The 23,479-nt window shown below is 39.1% G+C and overlaps 1 protein-coding gene across 1 annotated transcript in view; it reads left to right on the top strand.

Moving 5' to 3' along the window:
• TBX18 (T-box transcription factor 18) overlaps positions 1-23,479 on the top strand; it is a 34,953-nt gene that overhangs the window by 7,190 nt on the left and 4,284 nt on the right. Inside the window, exons 4-7 of the mRNA XM_083608238.1 lie at positions 3,763-3,934; positions 15,111-15,278; positions 15,917-15,981; positions 18,037-18,131. Coding sequence (XP_083464364.1) covers positions 3,763-3,934; positions 15,111-15,278; positions 15,917-15,981; positions 18,037-18,131 — 500 coding nt within the window. The remainder of the gene's footprint in view (positions 1-3,762; positions 3,935-15,110; positions 15,279-15,916; positions 15,982-18,036; positions 18,132-23,479) is intronic.

Genomic DNA, 23,479 nt, shown 5'->3' with positions numbered 1-23,479 from the left:
TTCTGTCTGTGCAGCTATTTGCAATAATTGGCTAGTAGCTATCAGTAATCACTCCTTAAATGCTTTAACATAAGGTCTTGATCATGTAGACCTCGACCAAGGCAATGCACATCTAAGTAATCATTTCCCTCTAGAACTCCTGGCATGAATTTGTAGGAATGGGAACACAGTGACTTCTTTTAGCAATTTAAGAGATGACAGATCTGCATCCCAAGTATATTTGCTGTTGCATTAAAGAAGGGTTGCCCAAATGGTTCTCCGTGTTCTTGTCTATTAGCACTTTTAATGATACCATCATTAGAACAGTTTTTTTTTAATTCTTTCGTTAAGAAGCCCAAGTTATTGAACTTAAGGAAGATAGCTTCCTTATGCTTAACTTTCCTTCTCCCAGTCCTCTCAGTCTTGTTGTATAAATAGGTTCAGTCATGCCTTGTATATGGTCTGAAGTTTTTGCTCCTTTTTTAAACCAGTCATCTTACTGTACAGTACGTATTATGTGCCGTTATTATTTCTGTTTTACGTTTGACAAGTTTCTCAGCAAATTGACATTTCAAAAGTGAGGGCAAACCTGCAGTTCCGTTACAGATTGAATGATATTAAGGAACAGAGAATGCTTTTTGGTCCAGGCTCTGATATGGAAATGGAATTTTGTATAAGCAAAGCCTGTGTCCATTTTTTTTTTCTGGCAAAGAATGTTGTGTATGCTCATACCTCATGGGTTTATGGAGCATTTACCACAAGTGTTGTAAAAACTGGGATGATTTCTTTTGTTGTTGATGACTTTCTTATCTGCCCTTCAACACAAGTGACCTATGGCAATTTTAAAAAGTAACATTAAAACAGTTTGAAGCAAATTACTGTTATAAGAATAGGGTAGGTACTGAAAATATCTCAGGTGTCATAGGCCAAGATGAAGAAGTGTGTCTTGAGCATGTGACAGATGCAAAATGAAGGTGCTATGTGAACCTTTATATTGACACAGAGCTCTGTATATTCATTGGAGAGTGCTACCATTTTTTGCTTGTAGCCATTTCATGAAAGTACCCATGAGACATGCTTCCAACATAATTTACTCATGGTTGTAATACCAGGCTGTGACTACAGCATTAATTGGGGGGTGGGGGTGGGAATGTATGCAGCTCTCTGATACTTTCTTAATATATGGAATATTGCTGCTTTCAGATGGCCTGGTTCACTTCTATGTTTTGACAGAATATCTGGATTTAAATGGTTAATTTAACTGTGTCAGAATGATTAGGATCATTATGGTTTTACTTTATTTTAACTAGCTTGTGCCTTGCACTAGCAGGAGCATGGCATAATTACGCTTGCTTTGTGGGATAGTTGAATTTGTTTGCCCTTGCCACATTGTTATTAAATTTCCATCAAATATGTGTCCCTGTATATAAAAGGAAAACACTGGATACACTGTTTAGCGAGTCTTAAAATTGTATAACTGGCTGGATTGTAGTCTGTAATCTTTCCTTTGGCTCAACATAAATTAGATTGTTTTTTAAAGGTCAGTGTCTTGGGTCTGAATTGGAATCAGATAACATTTGATGAGTTAGTCTAAGCGTACAAACCTAAATAAGGCTTTCTTCAGAGGAGATCCCATTGAACTTGATAAGTATTCATGAACGCTCATACATTTGGCATATTTTTTGCAATGGCATATCTCTAAAGTTAGCAACAACGTATTCAAGATTGAAATTAGTAATGAAATTAAATCACCAGTAGATTGGTTTGACTGAATTTTATGTCCGCGATTCACACATGCAGATGATTTTGTTGTACATTTCAGTCTTTCTATATGTCAGACGGCATACTTATTCCCCCCCTTTCCTCTTGAACTTAGGTAGAAAGCTTTTCATATAATGGATTTATTTAAAATTAAAATGACTAATATTATTTTAAATGGCTTAGATGGGACCAGTGCTTTGTTGATTGTGTCCCTAGGATCAGATTCTGAGTTCTTGTGAGCAGAACATGGGACATTTCCTCTGTCTGTGGTGTGGGTGGGTGAGACAGATAGGTGTTTTTCACTGATTTCTCCCCCTTTCCTGCTATCCCTTCACCTCCTGAACATCTGCTCTGTGGGGTAGGGGGCCATCTGGAATAGGTAGTGGTGGTGCTGGATCTGCAAAGGGAAGGGAAATTGACGAATCAGCCAGCAGGAGTGCTTGCTAGGACTGCAACCTTTCAGCAAACGGTATGAGCCTTTCCATTTGAAGAAGGGACACTTTGAATTCAAGCCAGTGATCCCAGTTCTGCTTCTCTTGATGTCAAGGCCATTATTCAACTATAAACAGTTTAAAATAAATTTCTGATATTTAATAATTCATTATTGAAGCCCAGTTAATGTTTAATGCTGCTGTAAATATAAGAAATGAAATGTTGAGATAATACTTAGGACCATAGTAAAGTATAGTTTGCAAATAGAAAAATGAAAGTGATTTAAAAAAAAGTTTCTGTAATAAAATAGATTAAGTTATGACTGCATCACTGCAATAGATCTCCCCATTCCAGTAATTGTGAGGCTCCAGTGCCCAGTTCCAGTGCCCTGAAGTGTTTTAATATTCACTGCAGCCCAGCACATAATTCCAGCCTACTTGCAAGAGTTCTGTGTTTGCAGTTGCATATAGATGGGCCTTTGGCTTGTGTATAGGTGTAAGAAGGCATCGATTTCCATTCCGACCCGTGTTTGCTGGGGGCAGTGCTGTTTCCAGTCTGCTGCAGTTCGGCTTCTGACAAACACTTCATTATTCGTCTTGCTTTCTTCTGTCGTAGAATTTTACGTAGATAATTATGCAATTAATTTCATAATTGTGTTATGTTTACATTACTCTGCACTGTTCATTTCAATGCAAATGAAACACAGTGCAAATGAGATGAGGGGAGTTACGTATCATTTTCAGACTGAAAACAGGAGCGACAGTGAATACTGATAATTATTGCTGGATTGATTTTTGTTTCAGTCATGGGATGAATAAGTGAGCTCTGCCAAGTTCTCCCATTTCTGTCGGAATTCTCCGACATCCTTAGATTTTAAAAATACTTTTATAAGACAAAATGTCCATTTTGTCTTGATTGTGTCAGCTGTGATTACTTATGCCGCATTACAATTAAACAATTATATTTTCAGTGTGAGAGCAAATAGCCCTTATGATGTTTACTCCCTTTTAGAACTGAATGTCCTAAAATTAAAACGCACACAAAGAAGTTAAGGCTGTTTTAGAATACTTTAAAAAGTTTCACCTTACAGAGGTTTTTATAATGGCTGAAAATACTTCATAAATATATTCATTGGCTCAGTTTTCAATAAATTATTTTAAATGGATTGACCTATAAGTGAAAATATTATTCTGGTTATAAGATAAAGCTCAGAATTACTGTAATTTTGTGGCCTTTAATAGAGATCTTCCTAGAATTTTGTTTTCAGTTGAAACAATCCATTTGTAATGTTAAATATTAGGCTACAACTTTTCCTGAATTCCTCCTGATATTTAGCTAATTTGTGGAACCCCCAGTTGAAGATTTTCAACAGCTAGTTTAATTTGGGGGAAAGGGCTAAATAAAACAAAAATAGCGGGTACCAAACTGTTTTTCTCCTTTATAAATAAATACTGCTGCCTAGAAGTGAGTCGCTCTTTCTCCTTCCCTCGTCTGTTTTTCCTCCCCCCTCTTGCTTCTCCACAACGACTAAGCAATGCCACCACATTATTTCCATTCTGAATCTCATGCACATTGGGTTTCTTTCTACAGGTATGTTTATCACAGCTCCAAATGGATGGTAGCTGGGAATGCTGATTCGCCGGTTCCTCCCCGTGTGTACATCCACCCAGATTCACCCGCCTCAGGAGAGACTTGGATGAGGCAGGTGATTAGCTTTGACAAACTGAAACTTACAAACAATGAACTGGATGACCAGGGACACGTGAGTATATTATTTTCTACAATGTGCATTTAACCATCAATTGTATTTAAAAAACAACAACAATTCTTTTTGACCTACACTCTCACGTTAGCAAAAACTGATTGATTTTGTGAAGCTTAGGGCAGGTTAGATACAGACATGTTTCCCTTCCCCGCCACAACAATTCATCCGTAACTGTGTGTCATTTCCCCTCGTAGAATGATTTGGACTGTTGGAAAAGCAGAACTGAGCTTCCTAAGTAAGGGCTCATCTGTACTTCTGCTTTTCCAGCTGCCTTTCCCTTGGGGAAAACTGGTCTTTAGCGCTCAATCAGAACAAATGAAATTGGGTTTTCAGCGGATTTCTGTTCGTTCTGATTTAAAGCTAAAGAGAAGGTTTTCCCTGGGAAAGGAACAGGGCAAGGGGGAAACTGCTTGGATTCTTGCCTAGAAAACCACTTGGATCTGTGCTTCCTACAAGCAGAAGTATGGATAGGCCCTAAATTAACTTAACTGAAAGTGCAGATCTACCTGAATACATTGGCATTGTATACATAGTCTTTAGATCCCCCTCCGTAAGGTGAAACAATATGTCTGTACTTAATGTGAACATCTTCGATATCTAGCAGCCTTAACTGGGCAAAATAAAATTCAATTAATGATTTTTTAGAAATAAAATCATTTGTGCGAAAGCCTCGTGAGGTGTTAATAACAGTATTTAAAAGGAGCAACACGAGAGCTAGGTTCCCTCTGATAGTGATTTATTACCTACCTTATGGAGCAAGACCTTTTCACAGCTGAAGCTCATTACTTCTGCAACACTGGCAGGGAATTGTGCAGTTAAGTGTTCTGTTTGCAAGCTCCAGATTGTTTAGCTATGACAACACCTCACATGACAAAATACACTATGGTAATATTTCATTTTCTCTTCAATGCTTATGAGATGGAAGATAGACAGGCGAATTAATACCTTTCAGTTAATCCTTAAAATATCCTGCCTTGGTAAAAAATTATATAAAATGGTTTTGAGACGGGACTCTTTGAGCATTTTGAAAATTCGTTAATAAAGGAACAAATTAACCTCTTTTAAAGAGAACACTGAGGTGGATTTCTAAAAACTCAGGGATGTAATGGCCATCCTAACATTCTTACAGACATGACCACACTTGTGAGAACACTTCCCTCTTGGGCGCATGAGGGAAGGATTTGCATGCTATGATTTCTTCAAGGCCACCTCTGCCTGTTTTGTTGCCCCGATCCATACTGAATACTCTAAGCACTTTTAGAGTCTGTAATTTTGTTTAATGAAGTTATGAATGAATCTGCTACTTCTTCTTCCACGAGCAAGTTGTTAGCCAAATTGTTGGGAATTACTTGTACAAAATTAGCTTCTTTTGAGTTCTAAGGAAGGATGAAATTACAAGGTAAATGGTCAGTTGTTTTAGAATGTCTGGGAATACAGCGGTGCTGACTTTAGTTCAGTCAAGGCTGTATGGAATTTTGACGCACATAACTATGTTTTGCACTTTGCGTGAGTCTCTCTACCCCCCCCCCGGCATTCCACGAGTAACAGTTCAGAGATAGGAGTTGGAAATTGGAATGCCTGGCCAATTGTTTTGTAAATGTCAATATGATGTTTTAGAAAATAAACGAAGCATCCCATAATACATTTTTGTAAGCCAGCTGAAAGCTAATTTTAACTTTTTGTCTCTGTAACTTTGAGCACTAGTTTGACCCTAGGTAGCTGGGGTTTGATTCTGCAATCATCAGGTGAATTAGATGGAAGAGGAATATTTATTTATTTAAAAATTATATATATCCTGTTCTTCCTCACTAAGGAGATCGGAACAGTGTAAAGTAAAAACAGTAAAATATAACAGGCAATATATACCCAGCAGACTATTTCAGTTTCAGTTCAGCGAGCCAAAATATCTGAGAGAGCTTATTAAAAAGAGAGGCTTTAATTTCTCTCCTGAATATAATCAGCAAGGATCGGAATGAATTTCCTTGGGGTGGGGTGAGAGAGTTTCAGAAGTGAGGCCTGCTTTTTTCTGCATGGTCACCTTATGAATACCTGTAGGGACAGGAACTGTCTGGAATGCTTTAGTTCTAGGTCAGAATTATATGGAGAAAGACATTCAGACAAACTGGTTTCCCACCACTTAGAGCTTTTTAGAACTCACACTTCAAATCGTATCCAGAAATTAATAGGAAGCCAAGGCAATTAGTACAAAAGTGGTGCTTGGAGTGGGGGAAACATGAACCCTATATTTCACCCCCATATCAAGTCTGGCTGTTGAATTCTGAACGAGTTCACATTTCTTAACTGCGTTCAAAGACAGAGCTCCATGTAGAAATCAAGATATGAGAGGTGACTAATACACAGATCACCATAGCAAGCTTGAGGGGTCCCAGAAAAGAGATGCAGCTGGCATGCAATCTTAATTCTTCAAAGGTGCTTCTGACTGAAGCCTGACAACCCAGGTCCAAAGCTGGGTCCAAACACATTCTCAACCTGCAAGGCTGTGTTATCAGAGGGAGTGTAGCCTCTTTTATGGTACCAGTTGGACACTGAAACTGATACCTTTTGTACTGAAGAACCTCTGTTTTGCCCAGATTTAGTTTGTTAGTCCTCATCCTACCCATAACTGACATCTGAGATAGCACTGGTCTAGAACATCTACAACCCCCTTGGTATCATTAGAAAGAGAGATGTAAAGCTGAGCAATAGATACAAGTGAATTAACTCTATTTCAGGAGCACTGTTGCATACCTACGGCTACTATGAATAGTAGTACAGTGGTACCTCGGGTTACATATGCTTCAGGTTACATATGCTTCAGGTTACAGATTCCACTAACCCAGAAATAGTACCTCAGGTTAAGAACTTTGCTTCAGGATGAGGACAGAAATCGTGCTCCGGCAGCACAGCAACAGCGGGAGGCCCCATGAGCTAAAGTGGTGCTTCAGGTTAAGAACAGTTTCAGGTTAAGAACAGACCTCCGGAACAAATTAAGTACTTAACCCGAGGTACCACTGTAATAGGATTGGATATTAAATAATGAGGCCACTTGTAAAGAAAGAAAGTAAGGGTATAGGGTGCAGTATATCAGGCCCAATCATTTCAAATAAACTCTAAGAGCCAAACATGGGAGACTCCTAAAACTGAGTTTTATTCAGCAAAGGTTCTGGAGTCTGCAGTTGACCATGCATGAACTGATTGCTTATAATCATTATTTTCATTGGACGCAGCAGGTAGACAAACCTCTTTGAGTTAGATAATGGTAGTCTGCAAACAAAGTCTCAGGATGGAAAGAGCAAGTTTCCATATTGTCTGATAATGAGGTTTAACTTCTTTCCCCGCTGAATTGAAAACTCTATCATGGTTGGAATTATTTGAGCACTCCACTTTAATGAGTACTTCAGCTTGGAGGAAAGTCAAGTAGCTTTTTCCTAGAGTATTTCAAAATACACATTGAACTGATTCAGTCCCGAAATGTGCCTTGAAAATTAAAATATAGATTTTGGAGACAAAAGATTTTATAAGAAATCCATCTTTCTAAAATTGGAAAGTTTGCAAAGAATGTCATTTATTGTTACCAGAAAATGCAGAAATATAAACCAGAGAACTGGCTGTTCCAACGTGTATACTTTCATTCTTTTGCTTTACAGCAGAATGAAAAAGTGTTTTGAGATGGCTGAAAGATTGCCCGTGTAGAAACACACAGGGGAAATTTTTTCTTATATAAATGCAGAGAAGAAAGTTGGAGGTAGAGTTATACAAGCTGGTATTCGGAACTGTTATACTCTTGCAAAATAAATTACTGAAACATTCTTAGCACAGTGCATATTCCCAGTTGAACCAATGATGAGTAAGGATGCATAAATATTTTGTGGATGGCACCCTGCTTGCTTACATTTGGATGAGACAAAGAATATCACCACACTTACCTTACTCATTACTACAGTTGCTCCTTTCCCTAATTTAGTACAGAACCAGAGATGCAGAATATAGATAATTTAGTCTTTTTGATACAAAAGCTGCCTCCAGTTTTCATTATTATTTTTTTCTTTTTTCCTTTTTTAAAGGCAGATCTGTGGCACAAACAGCCCCTCAAATAAGTAATTAATTTGTTAAGTATTACGCTTCTCTGTACTGTTCTTTGAACTAGACATAGCATAGGAACATATATGCCTGAGTGGTGGGCGTGCCCAACTTACAGGAATTCTGAACTGGTTTTTAGGGGAATACAATTAATAGTGAATTTTTAAAAAATCAAAATAATGCAGCAGTTAGCCCTTCTTAATATAGTCACTGATGAAAATAAAGCTCTGCAAAACAAAGATTTAGTTTGCCTTCACAGCAGTTAATAGGCAACAATGCTAGCACGGACTCTGAACAATTTAAAGGGGTTTAGTAAAGAAAAGTAGTATACTCAAATCTGGCCTTATTTGAAAAATTGACAGAAAAGCGCTGACTAGCAACCACTCAAAACAAACACATAGATATCTGTTTGGTATGACTTTATTGCTTACACAAATCAACAGCAAGTTGCCTGAAGAAGCCCACTGATTATATACGTCCATCCACTTCCAGATGATATAGCAGCATCACGGAACACAGGGAACATGAGGTTATTTTGCAAAAGGTAAACAGGGAAAGATAAAATTTTAGATTTAAGACTTTAAATTTAACATTTGAAGTTCACAGATACTCTAATACAGGCATCCCCAGACTCGGCCCTCCCGCTGTTTTGGGACTACAACTCCCACCATCCCTAGCTAAAAGGACCAGTAGTCAGGGATGATGGGAATTGTAGTCCCAAAACATCTGGAGGGCTGAGTTTGGGGATGCCTGCTCTAATATTAAACTCCACTATGTATTGGTCCCATACTTTCACAAGCATTACACACTCTTAAGACTGTTACTTAGGTATTATTTTCTGTTGCTGACTACCTGTTGTGTGTTTTCTTGTTATTTAAAACCAAGGGCAGAATGGGAAGTTTGTATGCCTATATTTTATTTACAGATTTGGAATTTAGATGGAGCGTTGGTTGCAATATTTGTTAGTTTTCTTTTTAAGACAGGTTTATGGATAAGATAATAAATGAAAACAGGGAATTATCTTAACTTTATTGATACTATCTCTGTATGTATAGTATGTATACTTTATCATGTCGTTTAATAAAAGAAAGTTTGAGAACTGCAAAAGAAAACATTTTTATATATTGTATCTGCACTTGTTCCAAGAATTTCAACAGTATTCTAAAATAGCCTATTTTTGTCATGCTTATGAAATTACAGCTAGGAAGCATGAAAGCATCACTAAAAACACAAAAAATCCTGCCAACATATTTGCATTTTTAAAATCTTGCAATATCTTAAGTCTGTGATCCAGCACAAAACTAGTCAGGCTAAGCTTACTAATCTGTTGCCTCAGCTTTTAAGTGGCTAAAAATATAAACTGACAACATTTGATGATAGCAACACCTGTTGGTTGTCATTGACTCCAGCTGGTTGGATATATAGGTGAATGTTCCAGGTGCAACTGGGGTTCTAAATGTGGATTAACTGTTAATGATCCATCAGGTTTTTCATGTGCGGAGGCTACAACATGGGGGTGAAATTATGGCCAGGATCAAAAGATTACCGTAACTGCTGCATGGGAAAGCTGGCAACTGTAACTGGAGTTAACTGTTTTCTATTTCAAGACATAAACAGAGATCCCCTTCTATATATCTTGCATAAGACATACCCACAATTTAGCTGAAGCAGAGCAATGAGAGCAGTATTTTTCTGCATGTAATCCTCTCGATCTTGACCACAAATTATAGAGCTGTAAAGTGCAATTTTGACCATCTACTGTTGCAAAGCTAAATGTTTGTGGGTGATGGATATTTTGGGTACGTTTTGCAGAATATCTATAGTAATCTGTAACCACACCACTGGATTGGCTAGGTTTTAGCTGATTCAGGTTACAATCCTGTTCTCGTTCACCTTGGAGTAAAACTTGGTGAACTCAATGTAGCTTACTTCTGAGTGGGAACATACAGATTTGCACTAGCAGACCCACTGATTTCAAAGCTTTCTTTACAGTAAGGGTGCATCTCTATGCTACAAGACAGGAACACTGGAATAAGAAGTAGAAGAGGGAACACAAAGATTCACAATATATTTCTCTCTTGTCTTTGTTGCTAATCCAAAATTATCGTCTCTGTGTGTGTGTGTGTGTGTGTGTGTGTGTGTGTGTGCATGCATGTGTCTGTGTGCACATTTCTGTGTACTCAAATCTGAAGTTTACTAAAGATTGCCTGTCTGTAAAACTGTAGGTGTGGGGGACTGGTTCTTGATGCTATGAAAGTGATGGTGAAATCTAGGTTTACAGGTGCTTTACAAACACTTTAAAAATGTTGTATGCTTTAATAGAAGCTCTTTGTAATTTCAGATTTGGAATCCATCAGGCCACGCACAGCTGATTTTCTAATCTTGCATTATATCATTTATATCATGTATCAGTGTAAGAAAAAATTCAGTGTGTTTTACAGCACAACGCTATGCTTAGACACTGCGTTCGGTAAGGATTATTTCCACGTAAACGTGTATAGAGTTGCAACCTCAGTCAGGGAATTCATCTCCCATTGCTGAATTTCATAGTGAAGATAAAAGCTATCTGCTCTCCACTTCCCTGAGCAGTGAGAAATTCCAGAGATGCAACGTTTTCCTAGGTTTGGCATTGTTTCAAAATAATTTGCTATACGTTTTTTAGTATTTGAGTTCATTTGCAAATATGCATAGGTGAGTGGTGGTGGTGGAGGATGGTGTGCTGCCACCAGCCATGGGACCTTTGGTCAGTCATGTTGTTGCTGCTTCCCAGGAGAGGGAGGGACAGCACATTGGGGAGGTTGGCATGGTGCTAACACACTGGCCAAGTCAATTTGGCACTCCTGCCAGTCCATTTGCACCGTAACAACCTCCCTGCTGCCTTGCCCTTCCATCTCCTGGCAAGAAGCAGTGATACGACCAGCGAGAGGTCAGGTGAGTGGCAGTGATGCACCACACTGTCCTTTATTGTAGGTGAGGTAGAAAGCAACAGTGCCCCACAGCCCCATAGAAGCTATCCAGAGAGAGACAGCTCCCGAAGCAATGTACAGTGGTACCTCAGTTTACGAACTTAATCCGTTCCGGAAGTCTGTTCTTAAACTGAAACCATTCTTAAACTGAGGCACACTTTCCCTAATGAGGCCTCCCGCCGCTGGTGCCCTTCCACCGTTCAGCTTCCGTTCTTAGACCGAGGTAAAGTTTGCAAACTGGGACACTACTTCTGGTTTTGTGGAGTTCATAAACCGAATAGTTCATAAACAGGGCTGTTCTTAAACCAAGGTACCACTGTATTCATCTGTCTCTCACTCTCGCCTGCTTCTCTCCATCTCGTGTTTCCTTCTCTCTCCCTGCTACATACACTTACTTAGATGATATCATCCTTTGGGGAAAAGGAATGGGATATATATATATATATATATATATATATATATATCCCCTGCCCCCTTCTTGGACTAGTTTTTTTCTTATTCAAAAAATGCCAAAGAGGTCCTGTGTCGATAAGCAATCTGATCCGTGTTCATCCATGAAGGTCATTGGGTGACGTTGGGTTGGTCACTGCCTCTCAGCCCAACCTACCTCACAAGGTCATTGTGGGGGTTAAATGAGGAGGGGGAGAACCGTCTAGGCCACCTTGAGCTTCTTGGGGGGCAAAAGTGGGATACAAATGATAATAATTATAAGAATAATAATATGCATGGTGTGAATGTGACTATACACAAAAAGGCATGCTGGGTCGAAGCCAGTGTGTTCAGGACTGCAGCATAATTTCTTACTTTTCAGGGTCCTTTAACAAAGCATAACGTAAAGATTAAAACCTTTCTCGAAATGTAATATTTAACCCAGCAGAAAGCTTTCTTGTATCTTGCTCTGTATTAGGGCAGAAGTTGGGAGATCTTACCTAAGCATGCTTTTTGGTTTTCTTCTGATGTAATGGTCTGACTTCAGTCTAGCGAAGTTCAAGCATCCAGAAAGTTGCTTATCCAAAACAGTGTCGTGTTCCCCAGTGAGGAATTAATTCATATAAAAGCATCTCAGATAGACAATACCTCATTTTTTTTCTTTTATTTGGGTAATTAGGTTTCATGGTATTTGGCGTCCAGTGTGATGCCAAAAAAGGAGGGCAGCGGGAAGGATGACATACGCTTCTGAATTTAGTATTCTGTGGCTAATAATGAAACAGGAAATTAAAAAATTCCCTCCTTTTTAATTAGATTTTCTATCGCCTGGTGCCCATGGAACTGTTTATATATAATCTCCCCATGGGCTTCCAAAAGTAATAGTTAATGTTTTTGATTCTGAACTATTCACAGTCAATTCATATGCAACATAGAATGAACGCAAAGCTTTCTCCAAGTGAGTTTGAAAATCATGATTCATGCAGCATTATGAAAATATTTAGGCATTTGCTTCATTGCATGTGACTCGTTTTGAATTGGAGAAGGAAAGAGTGGAAGTTGCTAATTCAGGAACGAGAGAGGAGACCTCACAGATTCACTGGAAATGTTTTATTTAGTCCAAAGCATTTCCAGTTTTAATTATTTCTTTCAGGACTCTGGTTAACCAAAACTGTCTTCTATACAGTGTCAGTGCAAACATTTCTGATCCTCTTTGAGATCTTCTCTTGCTCTTTCTACTTCCAGTTTTAAACAAGGTAACTAAGCATTTTTGGGGCCATTTAGCTAGCTTTTGTTCTGTTCAGCCTCAGTGATTATCACCATATGCCTACATGTAGACGAACCCAAATATACAAATGAACAATGGTCGTTCTTCATTCTCTGGGTGGAATCCAGTGTTCCTTCTACTTACACGATAGGATGCCACCTTCCTCTCATTTCCTCCATCAGCTCCCTTGTCCTGCATAATCTGCTTAAGAGGGTCCCCCAACCCTTTGGAGCAGAATTCGAGGGTGTTCAAAGGGTTTCTGGGAAGGAGGAGAGGACAATCAGGCCTGTTGCACAAGTGGAAGTTCTTTCTGCTTGCTCTCTAGAATGAGGTATGTCTTAAGTGCGATCCTATAGTGCAGCTGAACTTGGTGGGGAGCTTTAGGATTTGGCAAAATCTCCACTCGACCAGCAAAGCACCAGTTACATCATTTGCCACGACACCTTATACTGCCCTAGCCTATCAGGTGAAGTTGGGTGGCGCGGATTGGTCCTGTGGGTTCCTAGGGAGAAACTACTTGGGTCCTGAGGTGATTGTGGTCAACAGCATTGTGTTTTCCTTTCCTTTTTCTTTTGGTTTATTGTGTTTAGCAAGCAGCCATTACACACTAATAATAATAATAATAATAATAATAATAATAATAATAATAATATTATTAACAGGAATACTGCTACTAATCACAGTTGACATTTCTACTCCCCGACCCCTAGTGGATAAATCATTTCCCGTCCCCCCCTCGAGTTTTATTAAGGCTTTACAGATTTGTGTAACAAGAAATTTAGATGTTCTAAAGCAGGGGTAGGCAACCTAATCACCTTCTCAGTCCAGCCTGCGGATGGTCCGGGAATCAGTGTGCATTTACATGAGTAGAATGTGTCCTTTTATTTAAAATGCATCTCTGGGTTATTTGTGGGGCATAGAAATTCATTCATTTCCCCCCCCCCCAAATATAGTCTGGCCCACCACATGGTCTGAGGGACGGTGGACTGGCCCACAACTGAATAAGGTTGCTGACCCCTGTTCTAAAGGGTATATCTCGGACAGCATCGGACAGCAAAAAACAAGAGACAACCTTCCCTTCTGTGATCTTAGCAATGGGTGGATATAATTCTTTCTGAAATCGTCATAGAAAGGGCACATAGAAAGGATTATATGAGTTATGTCTTCTATTGATATAGAGTTGCAGCCGCAAACTCTATCCTTCTTAGGAACTCCTTTATGTCGGTCTGTCCAGTCTGCTAATGAAAGGACGTTTAGTCTTGCCTGTGTAAAGGCTATCCTCATTTTAGCATTTGGTAAATCTACCAGATATCTTGGCAGGGATAGTGGGATAAAAGGAGCATACAATTTATTAGATTGATGGATGTTGGTCTCGGCCACTTGTGATTGCATCTCAGTGTCTCTCAGCCTTTGCAGTATTCATTCTTTAGCTCTCTCAAAACCCTGCATCACAAGAAAGGAGGCAGAGAGTCCTGAGCTCATGGCAAGCGTTGTGTTTGGGGACTTGAATCTTTTTCCTGTAGGGAAAGCTGTGCACTTGCTTCTATGCTGTGGTGGTTTGGGGGCCAGTCGTGGTGGGTTGGCTCGGTTCCTTTCATTTCTGTGCAGTTGGCGGGTGTTATCTCTGCCCCATCCTGGGAACTGGCAGCCATTGGTGGAGTTGCCAAGGACACCGGGGTGTGACTGGCATTTTTGAGGCCTTTTAAAATGTTTCTATCATGTTTCCCATTCCCCTTCTTGGCTGAGCTCATATTGGATACAGCAGCTGTTGGGCCTACATAGTGATGGTATATCCCCGTCGCCCCTTGCTAGTTGGTATAATTGCAGTATAGGATTGCTCTGTCCATGGCCAGTGTTTGGCTGCCCTTCTGTAAATATATCCATGCTACATATTTCAATAATAACCGTAGTAAGAATTTAAATAGAAAAATTATAATATTGTGTATATGCAATACATGAAAAACAAAACGTAACTAATATTCTTTGTAACTATTTATATGTTGGGCGTATTCAGCAGTTGAGTTTTCATATTTCTTCATGATTCAAGAAACAGAAAGTTCCAGAGTACTTTTTAAAGGCTTCGGACAGATCTGGAGGGAATCCATCTGCAATCTGGCCACATAAGTTCCCCTTTAGCCTCTGGTAACATGGTTACAAAACTATCTCTCATGGGCACTTTGTTGAACTGAAGCCAGGCTAATTTTGAGGTTGCTTATTTATTTCTTTAAAGCATTTTTCCCTTGCTCTTTTGCCGAAAAAGGCTCCAAGAGTAGCTGACGAATATCAGGTATAAGACCAGTTTTGAGATGTGTTACATTGTCTTTAGTTAGTCCTCAGACAGAACAAAACAGGAAGTGTTTAAAATATTGGCATAGAAGAAACAGGGAGTCTTTTCTTGCAAAACCCATTCTTTCTCTCTTTCTTTTTGATGTAGATTATCCTCCATTCTATGCACAAATATCAGCCACGTGTCCATGTCATTCGGAAGGACTGTGGGGATGACCTCTCCCCAGTCAAACCCATTCCTTCGGGAGAAGGAGTGAAGGCATTCTCCTTTCCTGAAACTGTTTTCACAACTGTCACGGCATACCAGAACCAACAGGTAACTTTTGCTCTCCTTCCTTTTTAATGCTCCTGATTTACTGGATTTTCATTTAATTACAAGCTAATGGCTGGGGAAGAAGGAACCTCTGTCTTGACACTAGGTGAGAAAGAAAACCATCTAATGTCTATTAAGCTAGTAGGTCCCAAACCATTTCCCCCTCCCAGACCACTTCAGAATTCCTGATGTTCTTAGCAGATCACTTGATGATTTTTTCTGCCTGTTGTAGCAATTATAACATGCCGTACTAGGCATGGTATTATTTTAATTGTGTTTTGTTTTTTTTGCTGCTTCTTTTATTTCTTATATTGCATTTCATTGTACTACAATTAGCATTTCATAGAATGCAAATTGTAATGTAAAAATATATTATAAAAATACAAGAGTCAATACAAATACGATTAAATAACAATATGAGTATTTAATGCAGACATGCCATGGACCCCTGATGGTCCTATGGGCAACACTATGGGAACCCCTGTTTCAGATTATTTAATGGCATTTTAGTGCTTTGAAATATAGTTGTGATTTAGCAATGCAGCAGACATTCAGTATTAACAGAGTGGCTTCTAAGATGTACTTGTTTATATCTCTTCATTACATATCTTCATTATCAGCATATTTTGTTGCCCTTACAGATTACCCGACTCAAGATTGATAGGAATCCATTTGCCAAAGGATTTAGAGATTCTGGACGCAACAGGTTAGCTTTGGAACACCTTGCAATTTACAGATCTCTTGCTGTTGATGATGGGGCTAGACCGTTTTAAATGCTTTAGAGAAGTTTCACCGAATACTTTGCACTTCCTTTTGTATAATGCCTTGCTTATGACAGGAGAGAGTGCTGTGTGCATTAGTTTTTTTTGCCATGTGCTTTTGTTGCATTGCTTTAATGAGATTTTATGAGATTTGGAACATAAAATCTACAATGCAAATTTGAATCACTTTTGTATCACAGGTTTGCTAACCCAAAGCAAATGCTGGCTTTAAAATACATTGTTTTGTAAGAGAAACAATGGCTTTGTGCTTTAAAAGCTCTCTCTTCCTGTTGAACGCTTGCAAAGTTAGAATTTATATTCTTGAGAATAGCTTAGATTCTTCACATAGGTCATAGAAAATGATCCTACAAAAATCTTTACTTGGGGGATATGAACATTTCTCTTTCTTAAGTACTTCAGGAGAAAAATATGATTGCTTTAGTTAAAGAAAATTGGCCATTTGGTAATATAAATTGGAATGGCGGTAAAATGTGAAAATGATTGAAAGCATCTTGTATAAATTATCACCTTGGCTACGCTCCTCCAGGAGGTGGGCTTTTATCTCTGCTTTAAGTACAAATGAAAAGCCTCCATTAGCACGGGGCGGGGGCAGACTATTTTTTAAATCCACATTTAGCTAATACTTCTGTAACTCTTTCCTGCAAAATTTATTCAATGTTTCTGGCAACAAAACCTTAGAGAAGCAGCATCATTGGACTGCTTTCAACTGCTGTGCTGAAATGCAATTCCCATCTTGATTTAACTTTCCAAAGAAAGCAAATCCCATAAGTTAATTGTGCATTGTATGAAGAAGTGTTGTGTTTTGTCTTGGCTGTCCAATGTCTACTGCCAATCAGTTTAATTGAGAGAGTCCCAAGCTGCAGGTATATTAGAGAAATTGAACAATATGTCTGTTATCACATCACTCATAATTTTCTAAACCTCTATCATGCCTGTCCTGCCATCATCTTTATATCAGACTAAAAATCCTTTAACTTCTTCTCATAGGAAATGTGCTCCAAGTAACCATTTATCATTTTGGTTGCTACTTTCTGGACTTCCCCCAGCTCTATAAAATTCAAAAATAGTTTAAAACTTGTATACTTAACTCATATGTGCCATCTGTGCAGGCTTTTAAGTGGGCTTTAAAAATTATTTAATTACTACTCCTTTTAATAATGGTAAGTATTTTAATTGGGCTGCGGTTATTCTGATTTTGCTCTTTTTATGATTTTATAGTTTTATGGATTGCACTGTTAAAAAGGCTATTTCTTGCTGGGTGTAGTTGTTTTGTGTTGTGGTTTTATGCTTCTGGTTTTAAATACATTGGTTATTATATTATCATTAATCTGTTTCCAAAGAGAGCCTGCTTGGAATGAAAGTTCCCCTCAAAGGCAGGGTATAAATTTATTTATTAAATAATTGTAAATGTTTGGGTTTGGGGAAGCATATGTTGGCCAAGAGAAAATGTTTGTATCAAATTTATAAAGAATGTGTCTGAGAACTCTCAGCATGCCTGTCCATAGTTCTCAAAAGAGATCCAGGTTCCATTTTTTTCTATGACTATGTTGATCTATTGAGTTGGGAAAACTGTTGTTGTTGTTGTTGTTTGCCTCTATGCAAAAGATAGCAAATGGACATTCTGGCAATTTCAACAAGTGCTTACATAAAGACACAACATCAGGGAAGAATTTAATGTATTTTTAGCTTTTAAAATATTTGATTTAGCAGCAGCAACAAGGAAGAAAGCCAAAATCATGTGTCTTTGGCATATTCTTTGCGGGTCACAAGCAAGTTTATTGCAAATGGCTGTGAGGTCCAAACAACCACAGCTTGGCTGCTGTTTGGTTGAAAATATTGTCTTGGAACCAGGTTGTTTTCATGTAATCCTTCTACTATATGTGTGTGTGTGAGAGAGACAGAGACAGAGAGCAATAATAAAGTCTGTGAAATATAATAAGAAATTATTATTTAACTCATGATTTTGTTATGTTGTTTAGGATGGGATTAGAAGCTTTAGTAGAGTCTTATGCATTCTGGAGACCTTCACTGAGGACACTTACATTTGAAGATATACCTGGGATCGCAAAACAAGGTATGAATCTCACTTGGGTACCTGAAGAATGCTAACGATTACTCACTGAGGGTGCAGTCTTCCTCCCATTTTGGTCATTGGAAAAATTTGCATTGATTTGAACAGATTCCACCTTTAATCGCACAATGGCACAATAATACAATACTCAGCAATTTCATACATGAAAAAAAATCTGTGATTCTCATTAACAACACAATTCTGTGCATCCTCGGAAGTAAACTCCATAGAGTGTAATGGGGTTTACTCCTAGGCAAGTGTGTATAGGACTTCAGCCTAAATATAATAACAGTGCTCTTTTCACTGTTATGGGCATAAATATAGCTTGTACTCTTATAATTTAATTTCAAAATTATTAATCCATGTTGCTGGGCTTACTAACTGATGTGCTTGTGCATCACTCTTGACATGTGGGCCAAACCAGAGTCAACCAGTCACATTCTGTACATGGCAGCTGGTGAAAACATTTCTTGAACTGCAAATAGTACCTTCTAGGAGATGACTTTTCTCTGGACTGTGGCAGGAAGAGAACTTCTCCCTTTCCAGGCCACCTCATACATCTCTGAGGTTTGCATGCTTTTCCTTAGCGGCTATTTAAGCCACCAAAAAAATGGTCCATGCCAATTGCATTCTTGCATGTAACCTCATCTCAATCCATGGCTAGCTTAGCTGCAAGTCAAATAAATGTAAGGCTACAGTTATGGCGAAAATCAGAAACAGCATGACTTGCAGTGTGTCCCATCTACTTCAGGGGTAGGGTACCAGAAGTGGCCAACCCTTCATGGGCCACTTTGACAGTTGGGTGTCCTCATCCACATGTCAGTCACCTGACATATGATACTACGAGATTTAAAATTCAAGCTGCAGTTGCAAAAGAAGAATTAGGAGTGCACTTCAGCTGCACTCCTGATTCTTCTTTTGCAAGTAACAAATTTTCCTGGGCCTGACAGCATATGATGCCAGGCATGGGAAAGTTGGTGCAAGTCATCGAAAACAGCCCGGAATGCTAGCCACTGAAGCCTTGTGGACTTATTTACACCTGGTGCAAGAAGTCTCTCTCTGCCCTGCACCATGGATCTAGTATGTCAGGTTTCTTCCATCTCTGTCTTGCAGTTGCCTCTTCAATTGATACTTGGAGCTACAGCTACAGCTGTGGTGGTACAAGAAAGCCAGGTATATGCAACTTAATCCCAGGCTTCTTTGCTCCATTGTAAAATGCTAAACACCTCACGCTTCGGGGGGGGGGGAAGGATCTATACTATTACTTACTTGTATACTAGTACTCTACAATAAATAATTCAGGTCTCTGCCCAAAAGCAGTTTTTAATCTGAAACTAAACAGAAAGAAGGGAAAAGGGACAGTAGGTACAGTGGTACCTCTGGTTACGTACTTAATTTGTTCTGGAGGTCCGTTTTTAACCTGAAACTGTTCTTAACCTAAAGCACCACTTTAGCTAATGGGGCCTCCTGCTGCCACTGCACCGCCGCTGCACGATTTCTGTTCTCATCCTGAGATAAAGTCCTTAACCTGAGGTACTATTTCTGGGTTAGCAGAGTCTGTAACCTGAAGCATATGTAACCTGAAGTGTATGTAACCTGAGGTACCACTGTAATTGGGACCAGTTATATACAGATGTGGTTCACCCAATTTTTGATGCTAGACTAGTGCTGAACTTGGGGAGATGCAGGTTCAAACCTCTCCTTATGGGGTGAACCTGGCCAGTTGCTCGCTCTCTTTTACCCTAACCTCTGTCAACTGTCTTCAGGGTTTTTGTAAGAACTAAAAGGCGGCAGCGGGGGGGGGGGGGGGAGAGAGACAGAGACATATTTACCAGTCTGAGCTTTCTTAGATGGAAGGGTAGAATAAAAACACAAATAAATTAACCATGGATTTCTAATACTCATTTGTATATTTTGAGAGCCTCTTCAGTTAAACAAAACAGTGAAAAAGCTAAACTGGCCCTAAGCAAATGGTATGTTCAGAGTTCATTAGAGGCATCTCTGGATTAATGTTCAGAACATGATGAGATGAGCAGGAAAAATTGCTGTCCATACCAAATGCTGAAAATTGATCTGGGAGCACTCAGAGCACTGCTTCACTGCACTGGTAACTTGTACCGTGCCTGGAGTTTTCCATGTGCTTTGGGTTAGTTTTTTTGTCATGGGTGTCAGCCTTTAGTCATATTGAGCCACTTACCTCCCACAAGAAGGGGAAGATATAAGGTTACCTTTATTTTGCCAGCAGTTGACTCAAGATGCAAACAAAACAATTCCTGATTGATATTTTAATTTTTTTGTTGCATTTATGATTACGTGTCAGAGTCAGTATTATTTCACTCTGGTTTTAACATTCTCAATTTAGTATGTCCTGTTTAGCTTGCTGGCTAGTGGAACAAATTATGAAACTTTGCCGATTCTATGCCTGAATTGCTACGTAATTCAGATATTACACATTGACTTAAAAAGCGGGTCTGAGCTGAAAGTTCAACTTTAGTAAATGTGTCTTCAGTAAACTGCAAAAACTGATGTACTGCAAATCTTATAAAGGCCTTTCTATGAATTTTGCAGTGCAGTTCTCCAGTCAAGTAATGCGTAGAAAAACGTGTATACATGGGTAAAGTGTCCACAAAAATGTACCTGTTTATGAAATAACCAGAATGCAATATTTTAAGGGAAGTTGCCTGGCAAAAATGTGACTATTGGGCAGAATTAGTACTATAATGCTGATAAATATTCATGTGGATTTTATTTTATATAAAAGAGCCACAATCTGTTAAAAACTGAAGATGGGGAAACATGAAACAGAGAGAAACCAAAATTGGCATATTCACCCAACCCTACATGCATTAACTTAGCATACATTCAGTTTTTTCCTCATCAAAATTAATGTGACTTAAAAATGATAACTTTGGCTGGACATTTTTGTTGATAGCTGTTTTGGCACCAGACATTTTTGTTGATAGTGTGTCAGTCCCAGAGCATCCCAAGATAATTTGTGGTATGCACACCCACATATATACATACACATATATACATACATATACTCTTTACCCCTGTAACAACCCCCCCAACACCTTTTAAAGACAATGCTCTAGTCTTTAACATAACCAGAACTCCAATCTTCTGCTTTCCATGCTAAGTCATTTCAGAGTTATATTCAACAACAGTGAAATAATAGACAATAAGGCAAGAAGTTATTTTCTTCTTCTAAATCCATTTGCTTCAGAATTTCCATAAAAATCCTGCACTAGAATATAAGCATAGGCAAAAACTCCAGGGTGATTCAATTTTGTGAAAACTATGTGGGGAAAATGAGTGTGCCAGAAGTATTTTTTTGATAGGAAGTTAGTTTTGGATCTGAAATCTGCATTATAGAGATACTGATGTAGACGTCCCTTAGGACTTTGCTTGGTGTTTTTCATTCCATATTAATTGCCAGGGATTATGGTGATGTAAAATAAATACCCCTCCTTAATACCTAAAGGAGCAGAGTTAGAAGAGAGATACCATTTTAATAAGTTTCCTACTAGCTATGTATGGCTTTGTGAAAAAGAATCTTCTCTGTATTTCCTCCTCTTGCTTAGGGCCACACAAGCTGGTGTTAGCAGGTGTTTAGCATTAGAAAGAGAGCCCAAGAAAACTCTTCCATATGATACACTTCCCCATCTTCTTTGCTTGACATCCCCTTTAGAGAGTGTACCGGTGTCCTGTGGTCTTTAAAAGAAATAGGAAAAAAAATTCTAATTGCCCAGGCATTGGGACTTGGGAAAGGACCTTTGACTCCTCCTTATGAGATGCACTGATCCGGATTCCAAAATTAATGAGGAAAACATGTTCATGTAATTAGTTCTAAGTGCTTCATGTGACTTTGCATAGCTGATACAAAGTGTAGCCTAAGGCAGACATGGACAGATGCAAGTGGAGTTAAGGCTTTTAAAAAGTAAATTAAAACAAAAAAGTACCCGCCACTGCCGTAGGAAGTATCCACCTAAAAAGTACTGTCCTTAGCAACAAGAAATGTGTCGCCTGTGAATGGGCACTCCGTGTTGAACTTCGAAATTCACCAGCTGAGGCCAGGTAAAATTGAGCTGATTGGGCTGGCAGAAGACTCGGAAAGTTTGCTCAAGGGCAGGTTACCTAGCAGAACCCATGTAAACACACCTTGGTATGAATTACACGTGTGAACTAAAAATAGATATCAGAGTGGCTACAGATTGGAGTCAGCACAGAGCTCCAAAACTGGCCAGCCATACTGCACAAGGGGAGGAGACTGACAACAGCTTGCTAATGACTTGTATACCAATCTAAAGGCAATGTGGCCAGTGGACTGCAGTCAGTTTCTGTTTAGTGGAAGCTTCCCCCAGTCCAATCACGTGTGTGTGTGTGTGTGTGTGTGTGTGTGATTGTGCTGAGAAGCACCATGAAAGCCACCCAACCCTATAAATGCATCATAGTTGCAGCAGTGTGAAATGGTGTGACTAGCAAGAGTTGGCCAGCTCCGTGACCCTGCTTGACAAACATTCCAGCCTCAGGATTGATTGATTGATGACATTTGTGTACCACTTAATCATTAGAATTTCTAAGCGGTGTACCTAAATAGTAATAATTTTAAAAATCTGGATTTGCTATTTGGATTAATGGATTCTTCTATATGTATATATTCTTTTAAATGCATGCTACCCCTAGGGGGGAAGCTTCCTCTAAACAGAAACTTACTGCAGTCCACTCGCCACCTTGCCTTTAGTGGACTTAAAGCGGTGTATAAAATTATGTATGAACAGAGAGGTTTTCTCCCCCTCTCATAGTACCTGAGCCACCCAGAGATGCTGAATCCTGGAAGGTTCGGGGCACACAGAACTTTTCCCATTTTAATACTATGGAATATGCTCCTACAATACATAGCGATGGCCATCATCTTGGATGACGTTCGGAGGGAGTTAGAGATGGATAAGGCTAACCATATCTTTGAGAAAAGTCAGAGGCACTATGCCTCCAAATACCAATTTCTGGGACCCATAGGTTGTCCTCCTTGTGGCCTTGCCAGAGACCTCTGGTTGGCCACTGTGAGAAGAAGATGCTGAAGTAGATTGATATGAACCAACAGGACCCTTCTTCCATTGCGTATTATCAGTCATCTTGCTTGGAGCTTCAGTATTGCTCTTTGAGAATTGCATTGTAGAAATATGTGGGTCTGCAGGGGGAGGGGATGGGTTGTCTTCAACGAAAGTAACTAATACTTATGTGCTAAAGTATAGTTGTACTGTAGATGTACCATTTGAAGGGGGGAAATCTGGATTCAAATCCATCCTTAGCCAGGAAGTTTGATGGGTTACTTCGACAGATCTATATCA

This window comes from Podarcis filfolensis, assembly GCF_964270895.1.
Source record: "Podarcis filfolensis genome assembly, chromosome: 3".
NCBI lineage: Eukaryota > Metazoa > Chordata > Lepidosauria > Squamata > Lacertidae > Podarcis > Podarcis filfolensis.
This window is presented reverse-complemented; position numbering and strand designations above follow the sequence as displayed.